We start from the raw sequence: 16,263 nt of genomic DNA on the forward strand, positions 1-16,263 counted from the left end.
AGACAACTCAGACACAAATTCCCATGTTGCCAGTAATGCATGGGATACTTCCCAATCTCAGAGCTATCAATAAGCTGATGCAAAACCAGGAAGCTACTATGTCTAAGGTCCCTCAGCCTAAATCCTCTGCTTGCCACCCAGCCCCTGTAAGGGTAAGCAGACCCTGCCTCCTGGTCCAGTTGTTGCTTCCGAGAGAAGCAGACCAGAATCAGACCAAGTGCTCTCCTGCTCCCTTCCCCCAAAGTACATTATCCTCAGCAAAATGGCAGCCATTCTACTTATTATGGTGTTCCACACACAAAAAGTCTGCGTGTCAGCCAAATGACAAATTTCAACATGCATTACTTTTAGACCACGCTGAAGAAAAAATCTGGTGGACTGACTTGAATCAGCTAATGAAAACCAGTGACATTTCTCGGGTTGAGTTCAAGTCTTGAAATATCCAGATTCCAAAAGAAAAGGAAATAATATTAAGAACCTATGGGGGAAAGAATATTGTGATCAATAAGTAAAGGTACTAATTACAGGATATATTTGAAAGACCTCAGATTTCCAAGGGAAACCAAGTACAAAAATAAGGTTAGAAACCGTGAACTCTATTTCTTTGTACAAAGTCTTAAATATCTCCCATGTGTGATGGCTGCAACATAAAAATGCCTAAATTGGCCAGATTCATTTTCTTTCTAGCATAGTATTGCATCTTATACTGGCTATAATTTTGTCTCTACATTGTATCTTATACTGGCTATAATTTTGTCTCTTCCTTTCATTTATTTATTAAATAACATTATTTGGTACATGTCTATGTTACTGAATTAAATGTCCATATAAATTAGAATGATTTTGGTGTTTTTGTGGGCTAACATGTCGATGTTTGTTTTAGAAGTAACTTTGTATTATGATATGAAAGCACCATGCTGGAGATTCCCAAATAATATTTTCTGCCTTTCATTTCTATCCTTTAAAGAAACCCAAATGAACTGGCTATTCCATATTCTAGGAGGAGACCCTATGTATATTACGATTAAAAAAAAAAAAAGGCCTACAAGGTAAAAAATGTTTCAAACTTGATTGTGGTGCTGTTAACATGAATGTGTGTGTTTGTCAAAACTCACAGAAATGTACACTAAAACGGATGAATTTTCCGGTATGTAAATATATAATTCAAAGAAGAAAAAAAATTGGGGCAGGATATCTTCTTATGTATATTAAAATGAATTTTAATAAGCTATTTCAATCTAAGCAAGGAACTTGGGTGCCAAATATCAATGTGAAGTGACACAAAACAAACACATTATGAACATCCAAAAATCTGGAATTTACAATGGGAATGTTGACAGCTTTTGAAATTAAACAGCACTCAATCACTAATTTTCTTGGAGGGTAAGATTTGTACCCTGCTGGGCTTATAATTTTGTTTTCTCTTTTTGTGCTGTTCATGTATAAATATTGCCAATTTCATTTGACACAAAAAAGGAAAACAACTTAATTTTGTTTCTAGGCTAGTGAATGACACAGAGACTACCCTCTAGATGAGACAGTGTAATATAAGCATCCTGGCAATGATTTGCGGGCTGGGGTGGGATGGGTGGGAATCAAGCCATTTCGAATGTATTTGTAACAAGGAAACAAATTTATTGATTTTAAAAGACAAGACACCATTTTGTTTTGAAAAACACAAGAAAGCTAGCCTGAGTTCAAGTCTGAAATATTCAGAAAAATCCTACTAATATCTTTAGTATGTTCCAGTCATTTGTTTAAACAACACACTAAAAGTTAATATATATTTTTATAATTATAAAAGTTCCCCAGTTATTGTACAGTACACAATACAAATCGCCCACAAACTATTATTTAGCTCCTGCCAATTTTGAGAGGACATGATATACTAAAAGATTTAGCATTTCTCACAAAAATCACATCAGGAAATACGTATTTACAAAACCAAATACATTATACAAAAAACCATCACATGTTATTCGGTAAAGATGTTTTTAAATAATTAAAAAGTTTATTCAACTGTAGTCCAAAAACTGGAAAAGAACATTACATTATCTCACACATACAATCTCTACAAAAGTTGCTTACCTCATTTACATAATATATTCAGTCGATTGTAAAATAAATGTTCAAATATCTCCTAGTGTTACTATGTTTCTGTGCTTGTGGGACTGAATAATGTAATCTGCCACTTACTAAGTGAAATTTAAATGATGGCACTTAAAAAAAAATACAGTATTTTAAAAAAACACAATGAAAGAAGTTTTACCTAGAAGGTACGAAAGCCCTGAGTGATAGTAGAATTACTGATTGGTAAGCACTACAATTAACCTAATTAAAAGTTTAACACCCCAGGCACAAATTTCCAAGTTTTCTCAAGGCACTCACTTATAGTTTCTGTAACCAATGCACTGGTCACCACCATAGGTCCCAATTGATGATGGAGATGAGTATAGAAAAAAATTTGCTTTGGTACAAAAGATGCTTTTTAAACGAATAAAATTCAATACCTCCTTTATTGGTCATTTAAAATCGTTAAAACAAGGCAATTATTTGTTCAAAAGTATTAACTCATTGAAGGAAAAATTTACTTGGTAATCAACTGTCAATGGGAGTTTTCACTTTTTCTTTCCTCCCCAGAATCATAATTCCTCTAATAAAGATTTGTTGTCCTCATTATTGAGCTAAACAATTCTTACCAAAGATTTCATTACTCAGGGCTTCCAATCCCAACATCATAATTTATTTAAAAAAACAAAGGAAAGAGGTGGTGGTGGGGTGGGGGGAGGGAAGGATCAAATACCAGAACCAAATAAGAGACAAAATACATTTTTGAAAATAGGACATATTACCAATTACTTCAAACCAAAGGAAACAAAAATCCTAGGCAGTCACTTTGTAAGTGGCTTTTACTATTTAAGTAAAATTGGTAAACTAAACTCAGGTCTACTGGCACATAAAATCACTAGCAGCAATGATCAAGGCATGCAAACTGAGAAGCATTTACAGTAAATCATCATGAAGAATTCAAAAGAAGAGAGTTAAATTAAAACCCTTTGAGTATTGCATGTTAACACATGAGTAATTTGCATGGTTTGACTTCCTAAACTGCCTAAAAAAGCAATGTTTACGGCAAACTTGCACTATGCTATGGATGTCCTTTCACCAGACATCGGAATAGGTTACACTCTTTATGAGCGCCCGGCTAGGGCAGCGCAAGCACATCTGCAGACGACACTGCTCTCATGTTCCCTCTCACAGGGGACAAAGGGGGCCCAGTGCACGCAGAGAGGCCCTTGAGCAAAGTCAGCAATTGTGTAAGCAGACTGGCATTTACAGATATCAGAAGCAGTAGTCATAGCATCTCCTGACAGATGAGCTTAAAATCAAGTGCTTTGCTCTCCATTCTATCTATATATAATTTTTTGACAAAGTATTAAAGTTTTGGAGCATAGATAAAATTATGTCCTATATGAAATTCCCAAACAATATTTTATGAGAGATCTAACTCCAAATAGCTTACCTGCCCCATAGTTCAGTTTTTCTTTATCCACTTGAACTTGTTTCTTCCTAAGGCTTCACTTACAATTGTACTTTCTAAAGCTAAATAAACGAGATCTTTTGTTCTGTTTGGGGAGAAAAAAAAAAAAAGAAAGAAATGTAACCCTTTCTTTATCATACCTTTTAAAGGCAATCTAGGTACTTTCAATGTGCAGAGATCAGTTACAACATAGGTCTACAGGCCCATGTATTTGTCCTCCTTTTCTAGAGTCATGATGTGATGCTAGAAAAGTTGATTTTTTTCTGTAAACAGTACACTTACTTAGATGGCAGTGAATATTTGGGAATAAATATATCAAGCCCTCTTGAAGAAAATTAAGAGTTGTATATAAAATGCAAGTGTTCAGCGTGGAAACACTTTCTCTTCCTACCCCCCCCCTTTAAAAAACAGCATAATTAGACATTTGGATATAGAGTATATTTTACCGGTCTAAGTCTAAATAAATGATCTGAAAGGCTTTTGTCCCCCATTGTATATCTTACAATGCTCAAAGGGTTAATACAAGGCATTACATCAAAGGGGTTTTCTAATACTAGAACTAAGCACTGAATTAATGCTTCTATTCCAGTTTTAAAAAAATCACCAAAGTTGCAGAAATACTAGGATTCCATTAATTGATTTGTTCTAACCATACACATGGAGGTTGATCTGATCTAGTGACAAGCCTAATTTTCAATAGCACTGCATGTCAACCCCTCTCCCCCATGTTCTGGTGTGATTCATACAAATCACAAGTTCTAACTTCAATTTTTTGATGATTGCTATTTTCTCACCAAGAATTTGGGGGAGGGGAGGTTATAACAAAGGTCAATTTGTTGTATATAACCACTGCCTCAAATTGCACACAAAGGTGACTTGCCAGTTTTTTACTTTCTACTTGTGTCCACACAGGGAGGACCAACATCACAGTGACCCACATTTTTTTCTTTTACACTAATATTTCAAGCACAGCATTATTTTAGATGTTTCGAATATATCATCTGAAGAATTTTTCAAATTTGAAAATGCATCACGTTTAGCACTTCTAGAGAGTGCGTTTATGTAAAAAGGTTCATGATTACGGTTAATGAAACCGTATTCAGTCCTGAATGACTTTAACAGCATTCTACAAGAACGTGTTCCTTTTCACTCGTCTACTACAAATCAAAGGCAGTCAATGTTGCACACTACTAATTTTAGGTATGCAGTGTTAAAAATCATTTTCTAAAATTTACTTTTGTTTTTCAAGTACACCATCTAAAGAGAGGTGCATGAACCGTGCTATACAGTACAAGAAAAAGCACAAAAAGGAAAGCAGATTTCTGTAAAGGCAGTAAGACTTATACAGTCAGTCCAAGCGTAGTTTGGATGAGAATCCTGAAAAAGTGACCAGCCACTTGATATCCAAAGAAAAAATTTAAAGTTGGGCCCTGTGTTCCAAGGACATGGTTCATCCATTTCGCCCCATTGTTCACTAGCTTTGTGAATGCCAATCTTTTGGGTATGATTCTCAAAGTGTATGTGAAGATCAAACTATACCCATGATACTCAATCCTATTACACAGAAATATCTTTCTTGAAACTTAAAAGTAGCCAACATGCCTTCCTCACATTTTTCCTCACTGAAAGCATAGCACTAGGTCTACATAGATATTTTTCATGACTAGTGTTTAATTACAGTGTCAAGAAATATTAAGAAGTCCTTAAAATGTGTACTTGCCACTTGTCAATAAATCTACTCTGAGAATGTTAGTGTCATAATATTATTTAGAAAAGTCAGTTTCAGTGAACAGAAAAAATGAAAATAAAATGTTCAATACATGTTTGCTCCAATTTGCTCAATTGTATAAATTATGATGTTTTTATTTTCTAATATACTTCACAATTTAAATTTGAAATTGCTTAAGATGTGTGTGTGTGTGTGTGTGTGTGAGATCTTGTATATGTATGTGTGTGTGTGTGTGTGTGTGTCTTACTGTGGATTACAGATAACTGGAAATAGCAGAGATCATAGATGTTATTTTGTCTATTGATCAGAATTACCTACCCTAGTCACAAAGAATTAATGTTCCTAACTGTGCTCGTGAAAGACATTAGAATATTTTTAGTGAGACAAGTTAATAATACTTAATTCCTCTAATCTGTCCTAATTTAGAACAAACCATGAACAATTGGAAGAAATGTTGAATCCTGTACGGTGCCCAATCCCTAACTTTCATCAATCTAAATTTGCCATTATCAGATTCCTCTAATGAGACAAATATATCCAACATTAAATTAAACAATGATAATAAATACATTTAAAATCATTCAATAAACAAGATGAAACCAGTAAATACATTTGGTCCAACACAGATATAATAAAGTTCTGGGGGTTGTGAATGGGGAAGTGAAAAAATTCAGAAAGGAGCATCAAAATGAAGAATTTTTTTTCCTTTTTAGATTTTAATTTTACCTGTAAACCTTTCCTAATGCATGATGAAGTAGATACACAGTCTTTGCAGCTTTAAGGTGTTTGTTTGCGTTTGTGTGTGTGATAGTGCAAATTCATTGCCTTTAGGGGAGGAAAAAGGGGAATGATCATTTAAATGACATTTACATGAAGGTGATGCTAGGATGCTAGTGAAGACTTTCAAACATGTGAGTGAGTTGTATGATACAAAATTTGAATCGATTTTAAAAATTATATCTGAATGATTTAAAGTTTACTTAAGAAGCTTTGTTGATCTTAGTTATTTGAGTAGTCTAAGGCAATCAAGTAACAACAGTTGAAATGTACTGCATGTTACCCAATAAGCCATTTGGTATTTTCAACTGTACAGACTGGCTCACCCTCTCCTTTCCACCCCCCCCCCCCGCCGCCGCCCTCCCCACCCTAATAAAACTGGAAAGATAAACGTCTTGAGTGTAATATAGGCCTCATTAATAATCTGTAAATCATTTTGTGCTTTCCCTTTTTTTGGCTCTATGTATTTGTGTATTATTTATTTTTGCTAATTAACTTTTTTAGAACTATTTAAATAAATGGATGTGCCTGTTTTTGTTGTTGTTGGTTAATAATTTGAGAGCTTAAAAGAACCTTGCTTTTCACGTAAATTAAAGTAGGGATGGGTGTTATCCTCTCTGGGATCTCACCTTCTGACTTGGTAGCTGACTCCTGCCCACGGACACTCGCGCGTGCATGTGGGCACACAGACACTGAGACACACAGAGAAACATTTAGACTGAAAAGATGCACTTCAATAAGTACCTGCTTATTGTGTTAATTTTCTTAAGTTATAACTAGATAAGAATGGTCTAAAATATATATGATTTTCTGTAACAAAGTTGGTAATTAAAACTAGCCTGCTATTTCACAATAGCAATCTGATCCTTAATCCTTAAGCAATGTGATTTGTAATCAAGTAATATTCAGCTCTAGGAACAAAAATAAATTCACGGTCACTCAAAGAGGGGAAGTGATTTTTGTCTTTTCATTTTGCTTTGTTTGCCCTAAATTTCCTTTGAAGAACATGTTACCTGTCCTTACTTCGGGAATCTGAAAATGACAGGCACACCTTGTCAAATGGATTGAAGAGGAATTCACATGAACAAAATAAGCCTTACTAAACCTTAGCTTCAGTTCTGTTTTAAGGCACCATGTAATAGCCGAGGTACGATGATCCCTGATGTACATTCTTCAACGGCACTGGTCCATCCAGCCACCTATCCAAATCCTACAGAATTGGGGATAAGCAACAGTGCGGTGTGCCAGTTACACTGCCTTCAGGTTCTGTTTAAAATTTAAATCCACATACTTTAGAAACCAGGAAATATTTTTGAAGGAAATAACGATATGCAGGTTGCTACATTCCTTGCATTCCATAAATTTTCTTTTATAATAGCAGCATATTGAACTACTATTAGGAAAAAGACCTGGAATAAAAGAAAGTCATTCAAATGGAATGGTTTCCTGTATGTCCAGCTCAGCATAAGTAGCATGTACACTTAAAAAAAAAAAAAGTCAAGTCATTTTTTTTCAGCTTCAGTATCTAACTATAACAGCCCCACTCAACAGCAGAATGCATCTGTGCAGTGGTCCCAAATACAGAATCAGTAGTCTTTAAACAGAGGAATTGGTATGCAAATAACAGTTAAAATTCAATGTTTAACGGAAGCTTGCATTAACATGGTTTAATAATTATGTACACAAATTATGTACATATTAGCATAATCTCTTGCAATTCTGTCATTTACTCTGAACTGATAAATGCACAGCTCAACTTTTCTTCAGAGAAAAATAGATGACCTTCCCAACCCTCTAGCACTATAATAAAAATGCTCTGTATTCTCTCTCCATACTCCAAAATGTTATGAAAATAGTGTCTTGTGGTTCTGTCCAATGAAAAGCACCTTTCAAAAGCAAATTTGATGCATCTGCTGCCCAGTGGGCATGCCTCCAGTGTAAATCAAAGAAAATCATTTCTTTTGATATTTCACAGAAGTGCATCTAATTAAAAACTTACACATGAAATCATACACCAAGACTAACAATCAACAATAAAATATTTTAAGCTACAAAAAATGTAAATTATTTTTTAATTATAAGAAAACAAAAACATTGACATTAAGTGTTGTAAAAATCCTTCTTGACACCCAAAACTAAGGGGAAAAAAACTCATCATTAAGAAGCAAATAATTTGTTTACATTAAAAAAAAAAAAAAAAAGACCTGGCAAAATACATACACCCATTCCATTTCACAACTCCAAAAAGGTAATGTTCAGCACAGAGAATTTGACAACCGTTGACCTTCAGGCTTATTAAAATTTCAACTTAAGCCCAATATCAACAGGGTTAATGTTAGCTGGAAAAATACGTTTTAACATTCTTTAGACTGCAGTGTAGGTATTTCCTGTAGCGCTGCACTGTCTGATAGTCTGAGTACTCGTGACGATGTGCTCGCTGTGAATTGGATTCAGGAGGCTTGGCTGCACGCCACTCTCGAGGACAGGCTGCATACAGCCTACCGGAAATGCCTGGTTCAGCTCGGTTTTCTCTCTTTTGGCTTGAGGTTCTGAAGAGTCATCTAATTCCTCATCCATTTCACTCTCCACTTCGCTGCCTTCATCTGCACAAACAAATAATACCAAGACTATTACCAGAAGACAAACTGGGAAGCAGCAACCAACAAATGCTTTAGGAACACTTTAATATAGTACATTGAGAAAGCAACTCCTTAGCGCTTCTTGGGGGACAAAGCTTGTGGGTTGTCCTTTCAACAGATTTTACCTGTGTCAGTGCTCTATTCTTTTAAACACAGCAAAGGTAATTTATTCTTGGGTTTGTGATTGATATCTTTAATAAGTCTTTTAAGAAGACCTTTGGAGTTCCCTAAAGTTTTTACATTAACTAGTGGCATAATTTGTGTCATTATAAAGTAGTCACTTGGGTACACTACGCTGGCTTTGGGGAATGTATTGCGCTGAAAAATGCTAACTATGAAAAAAACAAAAGGAAGAAAGAAAGAAAAAAATTTGTTTTTCCTCTGAAATTCTACATCTGATATAAATTTTATCTGTGCTGATGTTAATGTAGGTGAGACCTATGTTGAGTCACGAAATAACTATAGCATGCATAAGCAGGGGCTGCTTACAGACCTTCTGTGCACATGAATGTTGTAGATCACAATATTAATTAGACCCTTAACTTTTATTACAAAATGAAGACTGAGGCAGTAGTATCAGATTAAAAATGCACAGTGAATTTCCATTCCTAGCAACACTGATACTCTCTGTTAACAGCTAGTATTGATTTCTGGAAATCAGGTGTATAAATAGTCACTCTTACTTCCAAATTTTAATACATTTTATATTAACTAAAACATCATTATAATGGAATACTATTTAATTTTTTCCAGCATGCACTGTTAAAATTCAAAAGCACAGCATAGAGAGAAAATGCTCTCACACAGCTTTACTACTGTGTAAGATTCTCCTCAGAGGAGTGGAGAGAATACCTCTTCATAAGCGCTAATTTTTAAACAGCTAGGGATATATTTCTGCCTCAAAAATCTTTTCACTGGGAATTCCCTGGTGGTCCAGTGGTTAGGACTCTGTGCTTTCACTTCTGGGCCTGGTTTCGATCCCTGGTCAGGGAACTAAGATCCCACAAGCCACGTGGCACAGGCAAAAAAAAAAAAAAAGTCTTTTTACTTCATCCTCGACATGTTTTATTGTTTACCGAAAAAGCCTCCACACATAATTACACCAAAACCTCATCTATAAATAAAAGATATCTATACTTATTCTTATATTTTTGACTTATTATGGTGACTTTTGTATTAACAGAATCAGATCTCCATTATATTTATTCTATGGCATGTCACATGCAAAGAGTGTGTAACAAGTTACAGCAATGTCAGCTGGACTCTGTCTAAGAGGTGTTGAGTCTAGTTTTACCATTTGGGGCACACCTGCAGCAGTTCTGCTAATACAGTTCTCGGCGTAAATGGGCTCCCTGACGTTGCTTCTCTTATTATCAATTGGTGCAAAGATGGTTCCAGAGAAAAGTGGTGAGGAATAATAGGGCCTCCATATAAGGTGCAGGTTGTACAGTTGTGCAGTTGCTGGGAGCAACGTCTTCTGGGAAGGTTGTGTGATTAAAAAGATTGAGATTAGATACACTGACTAGAAATGGTGTCTGTGATGCATTGAATGATAAACAGAAGAAGTTCTCTGGGACGAGGTAAGCTGTTTTGGCCACCTGCTTTATCCGGTTACCGTTCGCCTCTGGTAAAGGACTTGAGGATAGCATTACAGTTTGTCCGAACAAGCACATTCGAAGGGCTGGCGAGCTGCCAGAAAGGGCTACGTTTGGTAGACATTTGCTTCATTAAGAGGATATAATCAAAATATGCTTGTATGACACTTTTGCATTTTTTTTTTGCATTTGTTTTCATATGAACAAACAAAAGGTCTGGAAGGATCCTCACACTAAATTCTTAATGGTGGTAGTCTCTCTGGCTTTTGACTATGAAGTTTTTACTTTCTGTAATTTCTAATTCTCTGCATTATTTGAAATCTTTATACATAACTAATGTTACTTTTATTATCCAGAAAAAAATCAAACTCTCATTTTGTGGAAAAAGCCCCCCAAAATTTCTTAAAGATTTCACATTCAAACCTTAGGTTCTGAATATGCTAGTTTGGTTAATTCTCAAGAAGCATCCAGTCTAGAGGTGAATGGGACCAGCAGAGCCACCCGAGGAAGGTGAGGGCAAGTCACACTGCTCCTTGGCTCCCTCTCTACCAACTTTTCTGTGACTGAGAAATAGTGTCAAAGTAATAAAAGAGGCAGCAGTAAAAGAAAAAAAAAAATCATTTCAAGCAGGCAGGCAAGTGGAGAGAGAATGGGATGTCCTTTCATCTACCCTGCTGTGGACGGAAAAGGCAATGGGGAGATGGACAGAACAAACTCCAGTGCTCCAGGCCACGCTGCTTCAGGTCCACTTGTGAGTGACAGGGTTCCTCTGGATAGGCTACAAAGCAATCACAAAAGCAAGCCCTTTCTCTAGTTCCCACAGACATTTTATGCTCCTATAGAGACTCAAAAGACATTTCCTGGGAACCTACTTGAAGTTATGGGAATTTGGTACACAAAAAATAAACTAGGTGCTGCTGGAGTTTACCAAAGACTGGTTCAACGCTTGACAAGGAAGACTGGCTGCCATTCAGTGTTTGGCCCAGGAGCAACATTCCTACTACACCTCCGGAAACCCTGGGATGAAATCCCCAAATTTGAATTATGAGGCTTTGGTGTCAGTGCATCATCGGGGTTGCCTTATGTGTTGGGCCTGCATTTCAACAGCCACTTTTCCTGCTCTGAATTTACAAACTGGCCTCATCATTGATTTGCCTCTCTGATGTTTCTTTGGTTAATCCTATAGAGTATATATTTGCAACAATGATGTTTTGGGGCTATCATTCTCTACTTTTCCTGTTTTGCTATTATGCATGTTGCTAAAACAGGAATTAACGCGTACACAGTTGATAAATAGTGATAGGAGTTTAAAGTGGGAGTGATGTTGATTCACACAGGACTTTCCCCGGCATGTGAATGTCTTCCATCACCAAGGAGGCACGGAAGCTGAACACGGAGTACCCTAGTACAGGACGCTGCAGAGAACAGTGTGGCACCTCGTGTGTGGATTCCCCACGTGCTTCCTCATGCCTCAGTTTCCCCACTGGCTCTGGCTCTGTCCTGGAAGGGATAATGGTGTAGTTCTCCCCAGTCTATGGACACTTTCTCCCTGACTCCAAAACTCAATTCCTTAAAACCTCAAGAAATCTTCACTTTTTTTGTTTTTGTTTTTTGAAGAAAGGTATATATTTTCTGCAGTGCTTATTTATTAGAAATTTTACATTAAAAAAAGAAAAACAACAACTGAGCTGGTATTTTTTTCAGAATTGTTTCTCTTTGTGTGCACTCTATTCCAACCTCATTTTCCTTCGAGCCCTGTACCTTTTACTCTGTGGTTTTATAGGTCGTGAGTTTCTTCAGAATTATATATTGTGTTGTCACATTAGAGTGGCAATGCTGATATGAAAATTTAAAAGTATACATGTTATCCTTTTCATCTACCCCAATACCGATCTTGCTTTTATAGTAAACTTCATTGTTATCTCTGAGTTCTTTTTCCACTGAAAAGTGTGAATTGGTGACTTGAGTACGCTGAGGAATCTTTTTCTTGCCGGGTGGGCCTTAAATAAAAATATTTGACCCAATTTTATCACTTTTTTCAGAACTCTGGCGAAAGCCAGAAATAATTTCTGGTTACTTGTACTTAACTGCAGGCAAAAAAAATCAGGAAGAGTTTAAACTGTATTTAAATTCAATTCTTGCACTTAATATATATAACATAAAGAAAGCATAGAAATGGAGAAATAAAAAAGATTCCAAAAGACTTAACTATCATATTCATCAAGGATTGTATGCCATTTCTACAAAATAAAAGTGCTATACACATATACATTTTCCTCTATGAGAATTTCTTACTCAAAAAAAGTCCCTAAAAATGTACATTATTTTCAATTCTTACCTTTATCCAGATTTCCAGGAGACACAGCATTTAAATCACCAAACTGCAAAACAATAGTCATTTGTGCAACAGTTACTACCAAGCAGAATAAAATAATATTCTCAGAGACTGCAGTAAAAATACCACACTACGACTTTTTAAAACTGTAAACTAGCGACCATTTTGATCTCTAACTACACAGGTCACCTAATTTTCCAATCAAACCTGTCAAAATTGAACAGTTTAAACTGTGTCACAATTTAGCTGTCTTAGCCTTTTTGCAAAAGGATAACAATTTTCTGTCTTCCATGCTCCATTTTACTTTTTATTATTTGAACTCAGCAATGAAGCAATAGGGGCCTGGCTGACCTGGATGAAGATGGATGTGGTAGAATAAATTTGGAAAAGCTCTGAGGAAGCAGGATGCATCAGCTCCACCCCCATTAACTGTCCGTGAGTCCACCCGGAGTCTACACTATAGAAACATGGTCCAGCCACTTGGTTGAACTCTGTTTTTTTGAGTTTTTATTTGTAGAAATGAAAAACATAATAGGAGCCCCAACACTGAGAGTATTTATGTTTACAAAATCTTTGAGACTTCTCTTCTTGTAATTGATCTTCTTATTTACTAAGATAACAGGGTCCCAAATTAAAAAAGAAATGCATCTGATTGTTATTAGTGCAACAAAAAAGGTATTAAAACAATATGGAACAATTAATAACCTTCAGCTTAGACTTTACTTGCTACCTTAGTTCAAAAGCTTGATATGTTTACAGTGAAAAAATATATTTTAAGAGTCTCAGGGTGAACATAAATAAAAAATTGAAGAGCAGAGGTAACGAAGCTAATTGGAAAAAGGTGAAGTGAAACCTCATAGCACCTGCTTTTTAAATGGTAAACATTACTTTTTTTTTTAAAGCTGAAGATTCAGAATAAGTCATTATTAGAAATTCGGGTTTCTCAAAAAGCTTAGAAAGGGTGAGAGAGAAATTCTACTTACATTCGGAAGTTTGCTTATAAAGAGTTCCATGATAGGAGTATTTTTTTCATCTACAACATATGTCTATAAAGTAATAAAACTGATCTTATTTTGCAAACATACACACACATAATTTCTTTTTTTATCTAAACATGAGTTGTTCTTCATAGTAGCTACCTTGGGAGCTTATACATTTATTCCAAGGTTCAAGATTCTGGAATTCCTCTTTGACAACCAATTTCAAGAGTTAGTTTATGTATCATTCAAGAAAGCCCATCTTGTTGTTTTACATCAAACTGTGACTCCAAACACGCCACATTTTATTCATTGTACTTGGTCCTGAGATGATTTCCGATTACTTACCAAATTTAAATGCATCTCTGCCACAATTCAGGATATTTAAAGTAGTGTGTCATTTTACTCTTTATTATTTCTTAGCAGTTCAGAGGCAGTTTAAAAAGAGGCATTCCACATCACTTTAAGCCATGGCAGTATTACTGAACCAATGTGTAGCCCCCCGAGGTGACTGCCTTGAAGGGGACAAGGGCCTCCTGGTTGCACAACTCTTAGTATATTTGTTTGAAGGACTGCCCCATTGCGTTATAGTTACGTCCCATGGGCAGCAAACATAAAATCATAAATACTGAACTGTTGTTTTGAAGTTGTTCCTGTTCACATGGCTCAGAACCTTATGTTAGTCTAAATAAAAACCACAGTTTAAATTGTACAGGATTTCTTGAATTAAAGAATATAATAAAAGCACCAAAAAACACAACAGGATTCTTTACCTATTTTTGGTATTATTTAAATTTTTAGAACTATAAACAGAGAATGCCCAAAGCTGAAGGGTCATTTATATGTTATTTCTAGTTGACACATAGAGTAAGATTTTTATTTCTTTTAAATGAGTACTTAACAACACTTAAGACCCAATACTGGAAATGAGTTGGCAGTGATGAGTCTAAACATACCTTCCATATCTATAAAAAGTGAATACACCATTTGTTTTTGATAAATCTTGAAAAGTTGTTTGAGACTAAATTATTACTGCCATCAGTGATCAATAATATCATGCAAAGGGGCTAAAACCAAACTTTGAACACATATGGAAATTTTTCTTCAAAAGAAACACTGCTTTTAGTTGCTACTTAACTGAAAATATGACAACGTAATAGAAAGATTTTCCTTTGAAAATTTCTGCTTAATCTGAATGAATACATCTGATTACTCAGGATGATGAAAATAAAAACCAAAAACAATCGAAATCTCTGTAATCATTATTAGCATTAGTAAGTAAACATTTGCATACTCAATGCTGAGGGCTTGTGACCATGCACTGTGAGGGACACTGTGGAAAAAAAGAAAAAAAAAATCCTCAAGATACTGCCAATGCCTGTAGTTGTCTCTGGGATTAATGACAAAGTTCCATATGTACAACATACAGTAGATTTAAAATAAAAATATTGTGAATAAGAGGTTTTGATATACCTGTATAGTGGAAGGTGAAGGTTTTAATATGCATTTTATGTGTGAGGAAAGAATATACATTTGAGGACTTCCCTGGTGGCGCAGTGGTTAAGAACCCACCTGCCAATACAGGGGACATGGGTTCAAGCCCTGGTCCGGGAAGATCCCACATGTCGCGGAGCAACTAAGCCTGTGAGCCACAACTACTGAGCCTGCACTCTGAAGTCCGTGAGCCACAACTCCTGAAGCCCACGCACCTGGAGCCCGTGCTCCGTAACAAGAGAAGCCACCGCAGTGAGAAGCCCTCGTACCGCAACAAAGAGTAGCCCCCGCTCGCCGCAACTAGAGAAAGCCCGCGCGCAGCAACGAAGACCCAACGCAGCCAAGAAAAAAAAAAAGAATATACATGTGATTAAGGAAAAAAACACCCTAATCCTACAGATAGAGTAGGTAAGATCAGGACAATCAGTTCGTTCATTCAGTATTCAAAAAATATTTATTGAGAGCTTATTATGTGCTAGGCACTCTGCCAGCCAAGTTCCAGTCAGATTAATTTGAAAATATTCCCTCTTTCTGAAGGTGAGTATCAGAAGTTGTTTATATTAAAAAGGACAGGTAGTTTAGCCAAAAACCAAGGCAGCCTAGGAAACCTTCAGGAAGGTTTTAAAACCACAGGGTTATTAGAAAGGGAGTTTGGAGGGAGCAGCAAGTCAAAGTAGCAGGAAGGGAGGAAGGAAGGGAAGGGAGGCAGGGAAGACTGAGAGCAGGCATAAGGACGGCGGCATCACAGACAGGAGAGAGACGACAGGGACGTAAATGAGGCCAGCACACACTAGCAACAGAAGAGGAGAAGGAGAGACATGATTTGGATTAAAAAAATGGAGGTTGGGGCTTCCCTGGTGGCTCAATGGTTGAGGGTCCGCCTGCCGTTGCAGGGGACGAGGGTTCGTGCCCTGGTCCGGGAAGATCCCACATGCCGCGGAGCGGCTGGGCCTGTGAGCCATGGCCGCTGAGCCTGCGCGTCCGGAGCCTGTGCTCCGTAACAGGAAAGGCCACAGCAGTGAGAGGACCGCGTAGCGCAAAAAATAAATAAATAAATAAATAAATAAATAAAATAGAGGTTAGCAAGGAAGTCCAGAGATTACTGAAAAGTTATAGCTTCAGAAACTGAAAAACTCTTACTGCTTTCTAATTTCCCCTGCTGCACAGGGGACTGGA

At 36.5% G+C, this 16,263-nt stretch overlaps 1 protein-coding gene across 4 annotated transcripts in view; it reads right to left on the reverse strand.

Moving 5' to 3' along the window:
* Positions 1–6,423: 6,423 nt before the first annotated feature.
* RFX3 (regulatory factor X3) overlaps positions 6,424–16,263 on the reverse strand; it is a 289,839-nt gene continuing 279,999 nt past the window's right edge. For all 4 annotated transcript variants that reach the window (XM_060299986.2, XM_060299983.1, XM_060299987.1 and 1 more), the window contains 2 exons: positions 12,620–12,662; positions 6,424–8,650 (listed from right to left, as the gene is read on the reverse strand). In XM_060299986.2, coding sequence (XP_060155969.1) covers positions 8,412–8,650; positions 12,620–12,662 — 282 coding nt within the window. In that variant the 3' untranslated portion in view covers positions 6,424–8,411. The remainder of the gene's footprint in view (positions 8,651–12,619; positions 12,663–16,263) is intronic.

The sequence above is a fragment of the Globicephala melas genome, chromosome 6, assembly GCF_963455315.2.
Source record: "Globicephala melas chromosome 6, mGloMel1.2, whole genome shotgun sequence".
In the NCBI taxonomy this organism is placed as follows: domain Eukaryota; kingdom Metazoa; phylum Chordata; class Mammalia; order Artiodactyla; family Delphinidae; genus Globicephala; species Globicephala melas.